Source organism: Protomyctophum bolini, assembly GCF_963924005.1.
Source record: "Protomyctophum bolini genome assembly, chromosome: 4".
In the NCBI taxonomy this organism is placed as follows: domain Eukaryota; kingdom Metazoa; phylum Chordata; class Actinopteri; order Myctophiformes; family Myctophidae; genus Protomyctophum; species Protomyctophum bolini.
The window spans coordinates 22,677,806-22,697,233 of record NC_137865.1 but is presented as its reverse complement, the minus strand read 5'-3'; the positions used below and the strand labels follow the sequence as shown (position 1 = coordinate 22,697,233).

Genomic DNA, 19,428 nt, shown 5'->3' with positions numbered 1-19,428 from the left:
AGAAAACACTGAACTATTCTGAGAGCAAGTATAATGGTACATTCAAATTAGGGTTGTTACATGAATGGGGGGGAGAGGAGGAGGAATTCAAAGGGTGAAAAGATGGTTCCCTTACCTCCTGGCTGCCATCCTGTTCCTGCAGGGCAGCGTCTAACGTAGCAACGTTGATGCGGAAATCTCTGGAGGTGCTGAGCTTCATGTACTGCATCAGATTGACCTACGCAACACGGAGCAAGTGTTTCTGTTGAAATGCTGCTGGTTGACTGAGTGACAACTGCTCTGCCCCTTTCCCCCCTCTATACCAGTGGTTCTCAAGCAGAGTTGGTAACCAAATGGACCCTTATAGATCTTTAACTCATGAGTGTAAAATTAAACCAGATTTGGTTCCATGGTTAAATTATTGTTAAACATCTGCATTACTTTTACACCCTCAAGAGTTAAATTATTGCCTAAGTTAATTTACAAGAAGTCTACACAATTAGAGAATGTAGAAGAATTGTTATTTTGATCAACATTTGCCTGTTATCTTTCCTATGGTGCCAAACTGCCAACATCAATACAGCATGGACATATTATTTAGTTTGGGGTCTGCAAGGCTAAATCTCATCAAATGGTGGTCCGTGGCTCTAATGCAGAATACATAATGGGCCTTGATATGAAAAGGGTTGAAAACCACTGCTCTATACCAGATCTACAAGCTCATTACAACATAAACCACTGCTCTATACCAGATCTACAAGCTCATTACAACATAAGCTATATTTGCTGAATGTTGGGCCAGAATAAGGACACCAGGGTTCATGACCAGGTTCACACAAACCTTTGACCTCTTTGAGAGCGTGATGAGGAACTTCTCGTACTGTTCAATGCTGAAGATCAGGTTAGGAATGGCTCTTGTCTCACGCATTAGCTTGGCCTTCAGGGAGGAGAGTGCACACAATAAGCCTTCAAAATGTCCAAAGATGGAGTTGTCATTGTATTTTTGTTGGGGTTCGTATCACATGAGAAATGTGTATTAAAAACAGGTCATTTCTTACAGAAGCTGTAATGTTGGAGTCATCTCTTCTCTTTTTCTTCTTCTTGTCATCTGTACCTCCAGCCAACTCTCCACTCTGGAAGAAAACACATTTTGTTTACCACTTAAAACCTGGCATCCCAGGCTGAAAGGACCTCCCCCCCCTTGAAACCATAGATATGGAGAAAGAAAATAGACCTCAGGTCTTGACTTAAAGGGTGGAATGCACACAGTACCTGCACGTAAGTGATGAAGGTGTAACATTGAGGCGTGAGGCGGGTCCCAGACAGTTTGACCTGGACAGAACCATGCAACAAACACTTAGATTTTGGCGATCAGAATGACTGCAAATACACACAGACGTTCTCTTGCCAACTTCAAACCTACCAGCTTCTCAAAGCGTGAAGGCAGTGCACCGTGTTGAGAACACACCTGCATGTACTGAAATGACGAGCACAGAGAGGAGTTGAAATCACAGCAATATATAAAACACTTGTAGTTAAGGTTTTAGTTCAAAGTCTATGCAGTATGTATGTACTGTACTAGGGGTGGAAAATGCAAATCATTCTTAGATTCATCGCTATGCCGACATGGACGATTAATGTCGATTACAATAGATTATATATTTTTACAAAACTATTTGTCTGCAATTGTTGATGTCTAATATAACCTTCCAGTTGACAGTTGACTCTTGCATTTGTTTTTATTAGCAATACAAGACAACGGAAGTAAATTAATGTGTTTTCATTATGGATCTTTAGAAAGCATTTTGTTTATTAGTCACACAGTGAGGGGGAAATTAATCATGTATTGTGGCATCGCGATGCATCGGTAATCTAATTGTAATTTCACATTTTGAGCATCAACAGACTGAAGCTTCTTAAATACGCACGTATTTGACGAGCGTGGTGAGGATGTCGTATGTGCGGCTCAGGTCTCGCAGCAGCGTGTCGGTGCACGCTCCGGGCAGCAGGGCGGTCTGGACCAGCTCAGTCAGCGCGTTCAGGAGGGTCCCCAGCTGCATGGTCACCGCCTTCTCCACTGGGTCCTGCTGGCCTGCCGTCTGGGTCACCTCACCTGCACAGGTGACAAATGCATTCACCAACACTACAAAAAAAAGAATTATACAGTGCGGGGGGACTTTGACTTATTTTTTTACCATGTGACATAATACCAGAGCTTGATCAGAGAGACAATGAGAGAGATCCTTTGTCACCCAAGCAAGGGTGCGAAGCTCTGCGTTATATATTTCTCAAAGCTTTAGCTGTCAAGTTTCCTCTTTATTAATTTATTTTTGAGCTTTGTATGCCATTGCCTATGTTGATAGTGAAGTGAAATAGACAGGAAACCCGCAACGCGCTGTCTGGTACTACATTGGACCCTAGGTGCCTAAATTGAAGCCTAAATTCCCTATCGGTCCGGGAATTTACCATATTCTGTAGAACAATGGAAATACATGTTTTGATTTGCTGAAAGACTTCTGGAATAACATTCGGGTTTGGGTGAGTTATTTTCATTTATACCACATAAAGATGTAATGAGAGTAAGATTATTAGTCAATATCTCTGCTGACATTTGTTAGTTTATTGAAATAGTGTATATCTATATCAGATAACTGAACATACTGCCGAGTCCAACTCAAGCCCCTTTTCCACCAAAATAACTTTGGTTCTAGAACTGGTTCCATTCTAGATTCTTGGAACCTTTGGTGCTTCCAGGGAAAATGTTTTGGTTCCAGTTCTTAACCAATTTTTAGGGTTCTGAACAAATTCATTTCCAGTGGAAACAATATTAGGCGGGAAAAGAATAACTGAACCACTTCAACCCCGGTGAAAAAGGGGCCTGTGTGAGAGGAGCCAACTCTCGTGTCTGAAAATACCTGGCCATTGTGGCCAATGAGATTCTTACGGTCTTACTGTTAAGTTAATGTTCATTACCAGAGCTTGATTTGTCAAAGGCCAGCTGGCTTTTCTTCTTGGCAATCAGCCAATCCACCTCATCCAGCACTCTGCCAACCTGGGACAGGACCAGCAGCTGGGGAGGACGAGACAATGGAAAGTGATGAATGGTGTGAGTGGTCAGATTCAAGGCTATCTGTCTAAGGACTGTCTATAGACTTGACTGTCTGTCATGGGCAACGTGAGAACGGTGTCGCGGGGGCATCACTCACGGTTGCTGTTGTAGCGGTTTTCATGTTGACGATGGCAAAGTGAGAGTGCTTTTCGACCTCCACATCCTGCGTGCGTAGAAAACAAAGCATGATCAAATGCACCCTACAGTATAACCACTTTAGGACCCATTTTCAAACATTGTCCAAATAAAATGTGAAAATAGCTGATCTAGATCTGTTCAAAATAAATTGAAAACATTAACCTATGGTTAAGTGACAATTAAACATTTGAATGAATTCTTTCCATGCATTGTTTCCAGGTTGCTGATATTAACTTGTAAAGTAGTATTTATTAACACAGATCTGATAGAAGTGCACATGGTATGTATGTCCATATAGGGATTACCACACGTGTCAATTGATACCCGATATTTCATCTATTGATGTGACAATGCAACATGCATGCTGCCTTTCATAAACCCATAGAGTGGTTGTCAGTTTCACAGTGTGTAATGGAGCGTACCTGATCGATGTCTCCCAACTGACTGTGGATGTCTTGGCAGAGCTCAGACAACAAGCTCACAGAACTCTTGTAGAGCACGTGCAGGTTGAAGAGAAGAGAGAGTAAGCCCTTGGAGAACGCAGCATCCTCTGAGCGACCAGAGAGAGAGAGATCAATACTTCTTAAAGAGCCCTTCTTTGTGATCAAGAATAATCAATCAGAAGTGTGACTTACCGAAGCTAGTCTCCTTACAGATTTTAACTGTCCAGGTGATCATCTGCACAAACTGTAAATTCGATCAGAGACATAGGGTTAGGGTGGAACTTTAGAAGACGGTTGAGGTTTCCAATTATTATTATTTGAGGGCCTTCTTTGACAGGTGTATTGTGCTTTCTATTTTTTGAGCCAAGCACTTCCCAAAGCAATCAAATGATCCACAATTGCGTAACGACTTGGCTGCAGAGACACACAAATCGACATGGTGTGATATTAATTGCTGTTCCAAGCAGTGTTTATTTTTTGTCCCATTTACTAGTCTTCTGAAATTGTTTAGTCTTAGTCGTCTCTAAATATCGGGAACTCATTTTAGTGTTTTAAGCATTATGTTATACTTTAGCTATTGAAAAATAGAAGATCTACATCTACAGCTCATTTTTTTACATATATTCTTTCAGAGTGATTTTTTTTAAATTCAAATCTTTGCTTCTGGGAGGGTCCCTGAAACCTTGAGATGGGGGTCCGCAGCCAATTACATAATTTTTTTAGGGTCCTTGACATGAAATAGTTTGAGAACAACTGACATAGAAACAGAGGTTTTTCAGAAAACTGTCATGATTTAGAAGATATTTGTAGAATCTGGTCTCAGAAGGTCTAAATGGCTTAGTCAACCAAATTAACACTGGTTCCAAGCGCACCCAAATGGTGAATGGTAAATAGTGCATTTATATAGCGCCTTTATCCAAGGCGCTTTACATAGATTGTGCATTACATGCACCCATTCTCACACACCGATGGCGGCAGAAACCATGCAGGGCACCAACCAGCACATCAGGAGCAATTTGGTGTCTTGCTCAAGGACACTTCGACACTATCTCTGGGGGAGCCCGGGTTCGAGCTGGCAACCTTGCGGTTACCATCCAGCCAATCTACCCCTGAGCCACCACCGCAACCCACCTGTTGAGAGGAAGGGTCTAGCTCACCCACCTGTTGGGAGGAAGGGTCTAGCTCACCCACCTGTTGGGAGGAAGGGTCTAGCTCACCCACCTGTTGGGAGGAAGGGTCTAGCTGGCGAGAGAGCACGGTCAAGATGCTGACCAGCAGCTGAGCCTCTTTGGTGTTGAATTCCTCCTCTCCTCCACTCAGCTGAGTGAACAGCGCCCTCTGTGGGCCAAATAAGAGACAAGGATGTCAACTGAAGTCACATAGGAAGCTCAAATGGTACAATAGAATAGATAATATAGATGTCTATGTCCACTGTAAAACACAACTTGTGCTGAGCCTCCGGATCTGAATGTTGCATAGATTGGCTATTGGTAGAATAGTAGTGTATTTTAGACTGCCGTTGGCTATTGGTAGAATAGTAGTGTATTTTAGACTGCCGTTGGCTATTGGTAGAATAGTTGTGTATTTTAGACTGCCGTTGGCTATTGGCAGAATAGTAGTGTATTTTAGACTGCCGTTGGCTATTGGTAGAATAGTAGTGTATTTTAGACTGCCGTTGGCTATTGGTAGAATAGTAGTGTATTTTAGACTGCCGTTGGCTATTGGCAGAATAGTAGTGTATTTTAGACTGCCGTTGGCTATTGGTAGAATAGTAGTGTATTTTAGACTGCCGTTGGCTATTGGTAGAATATAAACATAACTCTGAGAGAGTACAAATACTTATACAATCCACTTGGTTCCAGATTTGTACGCTCTCAAGAGTTGTGTGGGAGTCCTTGAAATGTAAAAGTAATTGAAGCCACCATTGATATGACATACGACACTAAATCTATACTAGGAAAAAGCAGAAGGGGTTTAATTTGGAGACACCTGAAACTGGCGGATGTAAAAGAAAGTGATCTCTGTGACGCTCCCCCCCGCTGGCTCGCTGTCCTCGTGGGAGACGTCTGGATGAAGAAACAGAACACAGCCATTTTAGCAAAAAAAAAACCACTTTTTGATTTAGACAGGATTTGTAGAATGGGCCTCGGGTCTACCGACTATGGCTACTGACTGACCCCCCATGGCAGAGAGCAGCTGGGCCACGCGGTCCGGGTAGCGCTGCACACAGGTGCTGAAGACCCTCAGAAGACCCTCCAGACACAGCAGAGACAGGCTGAAGCGCTTCTCCTTCTTCCCCCCCTCCTCCACCACGCTGGGGATGTTGGTGTAGCGCCACATCAGCACACTGTGTGACACCAGAGGGGACAAAAAGAAGACACATTTTAAAGATGGAGTGCTGTGATTTTTGTTTTGTTGTGTCTATGGAGTTAACATACTCTAATAGACCCCCAGGTGTGGTTATAATATTTCGAATATATCTTCCCTTCCCTTTTTGGTTTCTCCCTGAAAACTGAAAGCCTTTGAGTCAAAAAGGCCAAATTGAAATACACCACTTTAGTAACATCATAGGCCGTGGTTACACCCGTCTATTCAGTGTGGCTTTTGTCATCCGATGACGCTTACCGGACACTCCGCCGGTCATCAAATTATTGGCTGAGGAATGCGACAAATGGGGTGTGTAAGTCACAATGCCTCAAGTATTACTTTACTGAGAAAGCCAATTGACACAGCCTGTATAATCTCATAAATACACAATCTCAGAATCTCAGAAATACATATACTGTGTGGCATCATAGGGTCAATTGTCATCTGCGAGAATTGTCCGCTGTTCAATTATGCGATATACTGTGTGAATGCAATATATTGTCCTATTGTGTCCTGAATGTTCAGCCATTATTACATCTGGAATGCCAAGTGAATTCCTCGCGTTACCCCCAGTCACCGTACCATCACATGATCACATCACACTGACCCATTCCACAAAAGAAGTGTTTCTGCGATTCCGATTGTGTGGAACAGCCCTTTACCTCGTCATGTCACAAAGGAAGCGGAAGGTCTTGTCGGCGCTCTGTCCGTCAGGGCCGTCCGTGTGTCCCGACTCCTCCAGCTGGGTGATCTTCTGCAGGGCCACGCTCAGCGCGTAGCGCAGGAACTCTCCACTGGCGCGAAGCACCGCCAGAGCCTCCTCTCTGCTCTGAGAGCTGTCTCTGTAAAAACACACAGTACGTAACACCAGTGGCTCCCAGACTGTTTCATGCCAAGGACCCCCAAATTGACACCAATTAGCCCGCGGACGGGATTTGATCCATCTATGATGTCGGTTATATCTGTGATATATCCAGCCTACTAGTTACCTGAAGAGTGTGGTGAGGAGTGTTGAAATGAAGGCCATGGAGAGCAGACTGCGTGGGGTCAAGTTACCTGAAGAGTGTGGTGAGGAGTGTTGAAATGAAGGCCATGGAGAGCAGACTGCGCGGGGTCTTGGAGGAGGTCTTCTTCCCGGATTTCTCCTTCATGATCTCAGACAGCTTGTGGTAGCGCTTGAACAGTTCCAGGAGCTCTTCGAAGCGGCTTTTACTGCAAACAATCTATTGTCATCTTAAAATGTATTCATTTTTTAATAATCCATGAAATCGGTTCATTTGATTAACCCATTGAAACATGGAAAGCATCCGTGTCATTTTAGATTTGAGACATATTTTACACTTTGGCTATTCGAAAATAGCAGATCTACAAGCTCGTAGTGTGTCACTTCGTGCCACGCTATGAGCTTGTAGACCTGCTATTTTTGAATAATCGTGTGCAAATCTTCAAATATTTTAAAGTGAATATTTTTAACTCAAATCGTTGCTTCTGGGGTTCCCTGGAGCAAAATATTTTGAGAGCATCCTTATATAGCAACATACGTCTTTCAGTTTTAGATTTAGAAGACAAACCGTTTTAGATTTAGAAGACATTATTAGAATCAGCCTCAGGTCTTAATAATGGGTTGCACTGTTGCAACGAATACCAATGAACTCGCCTTAAAACACAGTTGTCCCGGGCGTACGGCCGGCGGAACAGCTCAGCCTGGTATTCCTAAACGTAACCTACTGTAAGTAAACTATGCTGAAACGGTTCAATCTAAACTTATTCCTAACCGGTGCCAAAACCTAACCCTATTCCTAAACATAACCCCAGTAAAACTCTGGCTAACCCTAAACTTAATTCTAACCCTATTCTCAGTAAAACAGAATTCTGTTTTACCTCAGTACTTGAGGGAGTTCCAGGGGGTCCCCAGCTAAATGATAGTTTGGAACCAAATTAACCCTTATGGGTCTGTAACTCTGAGAGTGTACAAATGTTTGAGTACATTTGTACACTCTCAGAGTTAAATGAACAGAATTCTGAGCGGTCGGCGTGAGGTTGGTGGAAACAAAACGAGGGCGAGCGTGTTTCAAGGCGAGCATTCCGGGTTATACCGTTGCACCCCTACTGATACAATGTCATGGCATGATGTCATGACTGAGTGAGTTCCTCCTAGTCACCTGTAGTTGGCCTTGATGAAGTTGTACTCTATGAGCACCTCGTACACACCCATCACCAGCACGCCATAGATGTTGTTCTTAATGCCGACGCTGGATCCCATGGAGAACTCTGCTGACTTGTCCTGAGACAGACACACGTTAACGTGACATCTTCACAAACAACCACTGACATAACATGGTTACATTGGAACAACGGCGTCTTTCCTATACATGCAGATATTAGGGATGCACCGATATATCTGCAGTACATCTCTGTCGGGCTGATATCTGCAAAAACTATGACATTCACCAATGGTCATCATGGCCATTGGTGAATGTCATAGTTGTGTCCGTTGCTGTAGGGAGGAAATCACCTAACTCCATAATTATATATATATATATATATATATATATATATACTGTATATATATATATATTCTTTTGGTGTAAAAGGGGCCTCAGAGTGTGTTCCACTAGTCTGCTGCGCCAAGGCATTGCATCATACCAGCTCAAAGTCTTCCAGTTCACTCTTGACCATGCGCCGCGTCATGCTCTGCAGGATGGCATGCAGCTCGGACTGGCATCCCCCCTCCTCATCCTCCTCCTCCTCGTCCTCCTCCTCCTCCTCCTCGGCGTTGGGGTTGGCCGAGGAGCGGGCGCTCTGGAGCCACAGCAGGCAGTGGACCACGCAGCTCACTAGGTGGCCCTGAGGGACAAGAGACGCCGTGAAATACATGACACGATACCCAGTAGTTACTGTCCATTCCAAACCTTGGACGGCCCATAAGAGGAATATTAGGCTGTAACACCTGCCCCCTCTGACAGAATTACCATCACTGAAGAGGATGTAAGGAAAGTGTTTCAGTGTACTAACACAAGGAAAGCTAATGGGCCAGATGAATGCAGTGCTTTTCTCTTCAAACACTTTGCATCTGAGCTGGCTCCAGTGTGGCAACCAATATTCCAAACCTCTGTAGACACACACACAATTCCCCTGTCTTGGAAAACCTCACACATAAAACCACTACCCAAAATCCAATGTCCAAAAGAACATAAGGATTATAGACCCATAGCTCTCACTTCAGTGATTATGAAATCACTTGAAAGAATACTGTTACAACATCTTGTCAGTATAACCAAAGACAAATTCGACCCCAGTCAGTTTGCCTACAAAAAGGGTTGCGGTACAGAGGATGCGGTTGTCACACTGGTCCACTTAATTACAAAACACCTAGATAAGTCAAATAAGAATCATGCGAGAGTGCTATTCTTAGACTTTTCTTCAGCTTTCAACACAATACAGTCTGATATACTAGTGTCAAAAATGGTACAGTTGGAACTGAATCCATACTTAATTCACTGGTATGCATCTTTTCTTACTAACAGAGTACAGAGGGTGAAGGTGAACACAACCCTCTCATCAGCATTAACTACTAATGTTGGTGCTCCCCAGGGTTGTGTGAGCTCAGCTGTACTTTTCACCCTATATACTGACAGCTGTCGTATTGAGGAATGCCTGTCTGAATGTCGCACTGACACACCAGACCAATACATTCTAAAATACTCAGATGATACAGTTTTGATTTCTCTCCTAGATAGTTCTAGTGATCCTGGACTGCACCAACACAGAGTAAATAAGGTGGTTGAATGGAGTGATAACAACGGTCTCATCATTAACACAAAAAAGACAGAATAGATTGTTTTTGGTACACCACCAGAGATACACAGATCCCCCATTACTATTCATGGAGAACCGATCAACCAGGTATGTTCGTACAAATACCTAGGAGTAGTAATAGACCATCTTTTGTCATGGAAAGATCAGATTGATTCAGTGTGTAAGAAAACAAAGCAAAGAATCTACTTCCTTCGCCGTCTAAGATCCTTCGGTGCTAGTAGACGGATTCTTCTTTTGTTTTTAACTTCTGTTATTATGAGTGTTCTTCAGTACTGTAGTACCACCTGGTATGGATGTTTGTCTGCAGCCCTAAAGTCACAACTGCTGCAACAACTGAACATTTGTTCAAAGATTGTTGGACAACAACTTCAGAAACTTTATACATCCACATATGATAACAGCATCCTAAGGTTAGCAAGGAATATCACCTCTAATACTAAGCATGTGTTGTATAGAGAATATAGGTTGCTACCTTCAGGAAGGAGATATGGTGTACCAGCATACAATAAGGTCAGACTAAAGAGGTCCTTTGTCTACCAGTCGACCTTGAGGCTTAATCAGGAGATGTAGTAGCCACAGGATAATCTAAGCGGTGGATATTGCTCATGTCTCTATGTATGTAAATTGTCTTGTTCTTTGTGTTTTGTATATGTTCTGCATACTTGGCTGCTGTGTCGCAAGACAAATTTCAGTGTGAACTGACAATAAAGTACTATATCATATCATATCATATAGATATATTGGAATATTAGGCGGAGTACCAGGGGCTCCTGAAGAAAGACTTGGTCTCCCTGGGCAGTGATGCATGGCTCCAGCTTCACTGGGGGCAGGAGGTCCTGCTCCGGTTCGTAGTAACGCCTCAGCTAGGGGCAACAATGCATCATACATGCTTTCCGTTTATGTACAGTGAGTACAGTATATATTAGTTCATGGCCTGCAAGTACATTACAAATTAGAAGATAACCATATTACACACACGTACTTGGGAGAGGAGGGTCTGCGTGATGGAACTTGCCAGTTGCGAGTTGCGACGGAGGACATCGTGAAACCCCTGAAACAGGTGAAGTAATTGCATTTAACCTCCTATATTGAAAAATATTCACACACGCGCGCACGCACACACACACACACACACACACACGCACAACACAAGCAGTCGTACAGCACTGCAGCAGTCAGTTTCGACAGTGGTCTGACCTCATAGAGCATCATGCGTACGTCGGCCTGCTGTCCCAGGCAGCGGCGCAGGCTGCTGATGATCTCCAGACAGAAGGCCTCGTTGGCAGCCGCGTTGTAACGGGAGTGAACGTCCACTTGGATCTGAACAGAGAAAGCACTTCATCAGCAACATGATGGTACACTGGGAAACACTTTGAGAAATCGTTGGCAGAAACCTCGTACTGTATCTATTCTCCACATTCTAACTCTTTGTGTTTTTTCAAAGATGAATGCCCTACTTGATCATACTACTACAGCGTCATAACTAAAGTATCAAAAGTAGCAGATCTACAAGCTAATTTTGCATGCACGCGCACTTCACGAGCGTGCATGCGTGAAAGCTCCGCCCACACTATCCGCCCTCATTAGCTTTTGGCTGGGTAGGGGAAACACTGGAATTGCTACACATCGAAGAATTGTCATCATGTTATTCAATCGTGAGGTCCCTTGGTGATTCCCACTCCTAGTCATTAAATTAGGCCATCGGGCACAACTTAATAATAATTATGATGTATAAGTCAGTGAAAATGGTTAAGGTTGTACTGTACCTGGCTGGAGGAAATGGTTAAGGTTGTATTGTACCTGGCTGGAGGAAAAGGCTTGGCTAGACTGACTGGAGGCCAAGCTTCCCAACACTTTGAAGTTCCTTAACAGTAACAAGAAGCCCGTCACCGCAGACTTCCTGCCGTCCAGCTGGCTGGTAGCAGAGGAACATAGTGGAGGGATGTAATATTTTTCTAACACGTTGAGTAAATATAATGAGTAGTATTTGTATTAACCCATTTAGACCTGACGATTGTAAAACAAAATTACTTCTAAATCCTGACAATTTTCTGAAAAACCCTTTGTTTCTATGTCAGTGGTGCTCAACCTTTTTCATGTCAAGGACCCCCAGAATTATCTGTATTTGGCCGCCGACCCCCATCTGAAAATGTTGTTCCAGGGACCCCCCAGAAGCAAAGATTTGAGTTGAAAACATAGATACACAGGCTGAAAGAATATATATTCAAAGATTTGCACCACATTTTCACGATTTTTCAAAAATAGCAGATCTACAAGCACAGAGTGCCGTGCTACGGATTAAATGACATCCAGGAGTGATTAGTGAAGCATACTGTGCATACGGCCAGCGTATCACTGTCTCACTAAGCACATTCAACATAACCATATATATACATTATATATAAAGAGATATATTCATACCTGGAAAACATGGCCTTGCGGAGAACTAGGATCAAAGAATCTTTCAACGACATGCTGACTTTCAGGAGAGGCTGAAAATAGAAGACGCAAAGAAACAAACACACAAGAGAAGATTCTCTATCATGTGTGTGTGTGTGTGTGTGTGTGTGTGTACTGTCTAGTGTACATTGTGTGTGTGTGTGTGTGTGTGTGTGTGTGTGTGTACTGTAGTGTACCTGGACAGCTTTCAGCAGACCCTGCACTGTGGCCAAGGGCAGGTATGACAGGTGGTCAAACGTCTCTGTCACCTTAGAGGACGACTCCAGGAGGATCATGGGAGCAGAGACCACAATGTCTGAGAACAGTTCTAATGGCGCGAGAAACAGGTGGAAATGGCAATGAATACATCAGTGTCTGCAGTGGTGAGACACTACAGAACATCTACAGGTTTGAGTGGATCTATAGTAGGTTCTTAATGGGTTAATCCAAAAGGTCAATAGTTGCAGCTCTAATTTTTATAGTTCTTTCTAGGGATCGTTTCTCAGATTACCTATGAAATGATTGACAGGTGAAGCCGTCTTGGTCACTAGGCGGTTCAGAACCTGCTCCAGTATCTCTCCTCGGATCGTCTCATGCACCTATAACAGAAAGACGCTTGTCAACACCTGTGACAGAAAGAGACGCTGGTCTCCCAAAAAAAGAAAAAAGAAATAGCCGATCTACAAGCTCACAACAACGTGATGCGAAGCCCCCTTGTGAGCTTGTAGATCTGCTATTTTTACTAGTTTGGGTCCCAGAAAGACACAAAATGTATCTTTTGGGTCACAGGCTAAAAGGTTTGGGGACCACTGCTTTTAGAGAACCCATGTTACAACAAGAGACCTAGAGAGATGTCCCCACCTTGAAGCCCTCCAATAGGACCTGAACACCCAGCCTACAGGCCTGCTGAGTGGGGGTCTTAGCCGTTGTAGTGGTGGTCCCGTCTGAAGGTTTCCCAAACGGTCCCGGTTTTGGTCCGAAGGTGTCCATGAGGAAGAACCCCAGCTGGACCAGTCCCTGGGTGACGTGGTCCCAGCCGAATACACTGCATGAGGTGGAAGACGGCTATTTGTTATCAGACTGTCATGCATTGTTGGTGAGACAGTGACACTACAAAAAAACAGTGGTGCAACCACTCACAAATAATAATAATAATGGGGACCAATTGGAGGGTAAACAAAGCAACAGATGAATTTGATTGGCTATCATTGGACGATGTCTTCCAAAAAAATTAATATTTTCATATTTTTAACGACGTTCCTCCGACCACTTTTCGACTACTGCCTCTTCGCCTGCTATCGCCAGTAGTTGCCTGATCCCATAGAGAAATAAGTTACGCACTTCCGGAAAATACACCAGGCTGTCGCCCGCTGCTAAAACACACCGTCCTAGATGGCATGGCAAAAATGCTAAATCCTGAGAGTTCATTAATTTTATTGGAGTTACCCAAGTTAGACGGCAGGATGCGTTCATGTTTTGGCTTTGATGGGTTTGTCCTGACCTGTTGTGAACCGTGTCCAGGATCATGTGAGCCACGCTGCAGCGCTGAGGCAGCAGATCCTGCAGGAACTTGGAGCCCTGCTGCAGATGCTCCTCCTTGAAGCTCTTTGTGATGGCCGCTTTCAGGAGGTCAAACACCTGAGAGGAGTCAAAGACAGAGAACTGCTTTCAGGAGGTCAAACACCTGAGAGGAGTCAAAGACAGTGGACTTACCCAACAAAAACATATCACAAGAGAATACAGAATGAATCCACACTGCACCACTGCGCCACCCGAGCACTAAAGCTTTTAAACTTTGTGCAGTTTCAGTTTGTGGGCCGTTTTTCAAAGGCTGTTTTATCGGGATCTAGGCGGCATCCGTGGTGATTGAACACGACGCAGATGTTCTGGGATCATTTCTGATGTTATGCTGTGTCGAAGTTACAACAATATTAATACTTTCAGAAACGGAAACCGATGCTAGGGGGAGGGGGTCGTCTACAGACTTAGTGACCTGGTGACTTCCGTCGCCAACTCGCCACCCGTCTACAGCGCGACCTCCGTCGCCAGCCGTCCCAATTGTAATATAGGATATGCCAAGCTCTCACCTGCTCCTCATAACGCGGGATACGAGCCACGGAGAGCAGCAGGGCCACGCTGAATGGACACAGGTCCTCATGGGATGTCTGCACGGCGAGACACAAGAGGACAGTCTATTATACTGCGTATCACACTGTAGTATTGTACACATTTGCGTTGAATCATACATTTCGCTTAAAAAAAGGAAACTGTCACAATAAGACGCAAGGCAAACCTTGAGACTTTTGAGGAACTCTCTGCCCAGTTCATGGTCCAGTCGAACAGCAAAGACAATGTGGAGGATGGCGGTGCCTTCCACGTGACGTAACTGGTCCTGTGGGATGGACTGAACTTCTAGATCCATGCTGCTGAGAGGAAAACACACAGTTAACTAGAAATGCACTCTCTCAGTCTCCAGATGCCAGCTTGCGCCTTGCACACAAGTAGGCTTATACCAACCTTGAAACGTACCTTAGAGTTACGTCATCAAGAATGGTGGTCCCTTATTGGCTGTTGGAGGACAACGACATACATACATACAGATACATTCCTAGCCGACCGAAGTAATTGCGCGCTCTGCTTGCGCTAGTAAAGATGGAGTGCTGTGATTTTTGAACTTTTTCTGTCTGTGGAGTTAACAATACGCTGTGCACTGTTTTTTAGAGGGGGAAAAACATCACGGCAGTCCATCTTTAAAAATAACACAGATGAGGAGATGGAGAGGTTTCTGGGTTGTTGTAATCCGTGTGTAACTTACTCTCCATCCTTCTGCTCTTCTTTCTGACGAAGGTCCTGCTCTTTAAAGTAACTGATGATACCATCCAGGACCGCTTTCTTGCAGCCCTTGAAGACACACAATGCACGAGGATATAAACTTCATAGTTATAGGATATAAATCATAGTTCCACATTATTACATCACTCGATTACTTTTTACTACTACTACATTGATTACTTTGTCGATGAATCAAATGATCTTGAAGCATGATTCTTTTTTACTAATCGCCTCCATCACTCAATTGTGAAATAGCCACACACACCTTGGCAGATAACAGTAGCAGCTGGTAGACAAGTGGTGGGATCCCCTGGAGTTCCAATTTTTGGAACATTCTCAGAACCTTCTCGACCACAAACTGCAGCTCCTCTGGTGACAGTGGCACATCCCTGTGACAGACACAGTTCCAGACTATTACAATAGTGGGTTCCAGACTATTACAATAGTGGGTTCCAGACTATTACAGCAGGCGTACAACTGATCCCACAAAAGTGAACAAATTAAACCTGATCAAAGTATCCAACTCTGAACAATATCAACCAGATCCAGGTGATGATTGTTATTACATGTACATGTACTAAAAAATCTTACCTGAACATGGTGGTCAGGTGGATTACACACTGTGGGTCCCATCTGCAGGAAAGGATGAAAATAAAATAGCCGCTGTGATTGCCAAATGGTTGGGCCTATATTTCACCAATTAAAGGACAACTTTGGGGCGTTTTTCAACCAAGGTTCATGTTTTAGTTATTTGAGAAAGTCAAAGATAAGTATATATAGTTTTGGTTCAGGGAAGAAATTTAAATGATATTCATAATATTTCTTCAAGAGATTTTACAGCATTCTTTGACAGACATTTATAGTATCAGGTAATGTCTGATGTATTCTTATACAATTCAGGCTTTTAGCAGACACTCTTAATCCAGAGCGATTTACAGTAAGCAAGAACAAAAAACATTGTAATACATCAAATACCGGTACATAAAAATAGTCATCATGCATAAGCTAAGAACCTAACAGTGGAATATATATATAATGAAACTATGCATATACACTATAGAGTACTACATAAAAGGAATGTAGTCTAAAAGCAAGCAGAACTCATTTATTAATCCTCACCTGCTCGAACAGAGGCTGTTGATCAGCTGTTTCTTGTATTCCTCACCGCTGAGCTCTCCTGTGGTTACAACAAAATAAGCTACCATGATGAGAGACGCATTAATTTGTCTAGCTATAGCTCCCTTAACCACTTAAACGCTATATACTTTGACTGAAGTGTGGCAAGTGTGCACTCTTCACATTAAACAGCAGGTGACATTCAATATTTTGATGGCACAGATTTAACTCGATTTTCATAAAACACCTAGTCCAACAATCACCATTATAACCTAATCCTAATCAACGATGGAGCATCGTTAAGAACTGGAGAACAGCTCAAAACATCATTGGTCAATGGTGGACATGCCAATAAATTGCACTTACGAGAGCTACACTGTACAACAGGTACAGCACCAGACTTTGGACTTACGTTTTTGCACATGTCTAAGTAAAACCACAACAAAACTGTAATGTACCATACCATCTAAGTAAAGCCCCAACACAGTATTATGCAATGACCATACCTTTACCATACGCCAAGGTCTCACAGCCCGCAAGGGCAGTCAGCACAGTGGGAAATAGTTCCAGGGATTTGCCACTACCCATCTTTCCCGACTTGATGGCATCAACAAAAAGTTGTGCCATTTGTGCAAGAGAGGGCCCAGGCAAATTATGAGTCTGCAACAAGATCAATAAAGACAAGTAGAAGGAGTTTCAGTTTTGACTCAGGCTCAGCACAAACATTTAACTAATGTAGAACAAGAACAAGGAGTGAACAAATCATGAAAAATGTTATATAGACAAATGTCTATTGAAATCTATAGACTTGAAGTCTTGAAATCTATGGGTCGCAAAGACATTTTCTGGTTCCAAGACTACATAATGTCCTCCTAATTTATCATCCCAAATTCCCAACTAAAATCCTGGCCCATTACCAGGATGTTACTGTCAACAATGGAGTCAGTACAGTTACAGTACTTTACCGGTCTCTATGATTTACCCTGAAGGAATAAAAGCCTAAATTCACCAGGGCAGAGAAACGTTTATTTTGGTCTCACCCAACGCAAAGTACTAAACCAGTACAATAATGTCATCTCACCTCCAGCATGAGTAGTCCAATGATCTCCGCCGCCACCTCAGTTTGAAGGTCACCCGACTCACACAGAGGGATGCAATGCTGATACAACAGAAGCCTGCGCTTCGATCCCTCAGGGGCACTAGGTGGAGAACCTGACAAAAAGACAACATACTGTGAGGACTTGCTATTACATTTCAGGCATTTGATAATGTATTATTATGTAAAGTACGGTAAGTAAATCATTCAGTGTAAAGATTTAAGGGGAAAAAATTGAGTTACTTTACTTACCCTTAAATATGCCTTTGATCATGGCACCTATGTTTTTACCCTTCAGTGCATTGTTAGTGACCACTGTGACCAACTAAGGGGAACAAAGCACACATCACACTCATTGGTTGGTTGATAGATTTGTAACCCTGAGAGTGCATAATAAATAGACCTTTGCAGATTAAAATAGGGTGCATTAATGGACGCAATAAAACAACGACCTATGCATCCACGGGATGCACTACTGTACTGTATTTTATTCTAGTTTATTTTGCTAGCTTTAGTTATAATAATCATTTCTTCTTCTGTTTTCTACATGAATATAACCACATTATAACCATATAAATGAAATGGGGGTTAAATGCTGCAATTTGTAAATGGCAAAATATGACTCGAGTCCTAACGTCATTGAAGTGGGACTCATAAATGTCCCTGAGACTCATCTAAAAGACCATCACTAGAAAGCACCTTGTCATGTGACATGTTGGATAAGTAGTTCTGCAGCTCGGCAGTGTTGTCTCCATCTGACAGGGAGACGATCTTCTCCAGTTCAGTCACCATAATGACAGCTATGGAAATATCAATCATACAAGCTGTCAGCTGCAGCATGTCACAGCATTTACATAACATTCATTGTGTTCAAAACCTTATTGATTTGAAAGAAATCTAGTACTACTACTACTACTACTATAGACCTAGAATGCCTGTGATCATTTAATTATAACTTCGTACATTTTCATGTTAAACATGTGAAATACTGTACAAACTGTATGAAACAACAAGAGCCATTCTAGGACTACTAATACTACTACTACTACTGTCTTCTAGTTTTACTACTACTACTACTACATTCGTATATTTTTCTTCAAGGAGTCACTCAACCGAAGCTATAAAAAACATATAAATATACATTACCTGTTTGCTTTATTGTTTATTAAATAATATTTAAGTTATGAACCTCAAAATCCTACTGTTTTCCTTTTATAACATTCGCGCCAGCCACAATCACCCGGAATGTGTCAAGGAAGCTTTCGGTCGGTGAACTTCAAAATAAAAGACTCACATTGGTTTCCGTGTACGGTATTTTTTTTTAAACAAACATTACAATTGGGGGGAACAGCATTAAAATGATGTTGTAAACAAAACAAAAAATCACAAAGTTACCAATAATAATACAATCTACTATCTACATATAATATCTGTTTTAAAACCCCATCGCTAGGAAAGAATAAAAGGCGAAGTGACGTCAGTTTGTAGTTCAATGCACCACTGTAGTGTGCCATGTCCGCTTATTATAAGCGACTTTGGGCTTGTTTCTATTTTTCTTTCTTAAAAAAAAACAGTTCTCAAATAATTTGCATGCCAATAAATGTATTTCTATGTATTTCTCCGCAGACCCCCGTCTGAATTTTTTTTTCCAAATATATTCCAAATATTTCACTTTTTCTTTGTGCAGAAATGTGCACTTCTGCGTTGATTGATTGATATTTATTAACAGTTTGCAGAATTACAGTACATTTCAAGCACAAACTCAATACAAAGACTGTTAACTGTGAGTGGACGACCCAATTAAGCATTACACTTGTTTACAAGAGGGTCCACCATGTTCAATTAATCAAAGATGAATCATTGCGTACACACACAATGATCATTAAATAGTTGATTAAATTGTGTTCCATTTGATACACTTGAATCCTTCAGCTATCACAGCTCATAAAACTGTGATAGTAGCAAGTTATTTTGGGGGAAATCTAAGAAGTGTAGCTCAGTTTCCACACGCATTTCGTGCGCACTCTCAAATATTCTGGCAACAACGTGTACGAGTCCAACTCTGGCTCTGGTCCAACTTGACGTCCACC

The 19,428-nt window shown here is 42.6% G+C and overlaps 1 protein-coding gene across 2 annotated transcripts; it reads right to left on the bottom strand.

Annotated features, from left to right (window-relative positions):
- Position 1: 1 nt before the first annotated feature.
- On the bottom strand, positions 2-18,554 carry fanci (FA complementation group I). 2 transcript variants are annotated; one of them, XM_080761569.1, is made up of 37 exons: positions 18,485-18,554; positions 18,038-18,138; positions 17,591-17,663; positions 17,324-17,454; positions 16,749-16,902; positions 16,246-16,303; positions 15,718-15,759; positions 15,392-15,515; positions 15,110-15,195; positions 14,588-14,720; positions 14,382-14,459; positions 13,796-13,932; positions 13,156-13,339; positions 12,806-12,893; positions 12,492-12,622; positions 12,277-12,347; positions 11,656-11,770; positions 11,053-11,175; positions 10,838-10,906; positions 10,617-10,718; positions 8,683-8,883; positions 8,199-8,320; positions 7,093-7,248; positions 6,699-6,878; positions 5,847-6,016; positions 5,659-5,735; positions 4,891-5,007; positions 3,862-3,913; positions 3,649-3,776; positions 3,186-3,251; positions 2,953-3,049; positions 1,908-2,092; positions 1,403-1,456; positions 1,252-1,311; positions 1,038-1,112; positions 821-916; positions 2-217 (listed from the first exon to the last, which is right to left on the bottom strand). In XM_080761569.1, the coding sequence occupies exons 2-37, from the start codon at positions 18,128-18,130 to the stop codon at positions 14-16; spliced, it is 4,032 nt and encodes a 1,343-aa protein (XP_080617695.1). In that variant the 5' UTR covers positions 18,131-18,138; positions 18,485-18,554; the 3' UTR covers positions 2-13. The 2 variants fall into 2 exon arrangements, with proteins under 2 accessions (XP_080617695.1, XP_080617696.1); XM_080761570.1 differs by having other exon boundaries at positions 14,588-14,717.
- Positions 18,555-19,428: the final 874 nt, after the last annotated feature.

Excerpts from the sequence above, each read along its gene's own strand:
- fanci (XM_080761569.1), bottom strand. The coding sequence starts at position 18,130 with ATGGTGACTGAACTGGAGAAGATCGTCTCCCTGTCAGATGGAGACAAC. Across the intron at positions 17,455-17,590 it reads GATCAAAGGCATATTTAAGG|GTTCTCCACCTAGTGCCCCT; the intron begins GTAAGTAAAGTA and ends TCTTTTTGTCAG. Across the intron at positions 6,017-6,698 it reads TTCCTTTGTGACATGACGAG|TGTGCTGATGTGGCGCTACA; the intron begins GTAAAGGGCTGT and ends GGTGTCACACAG.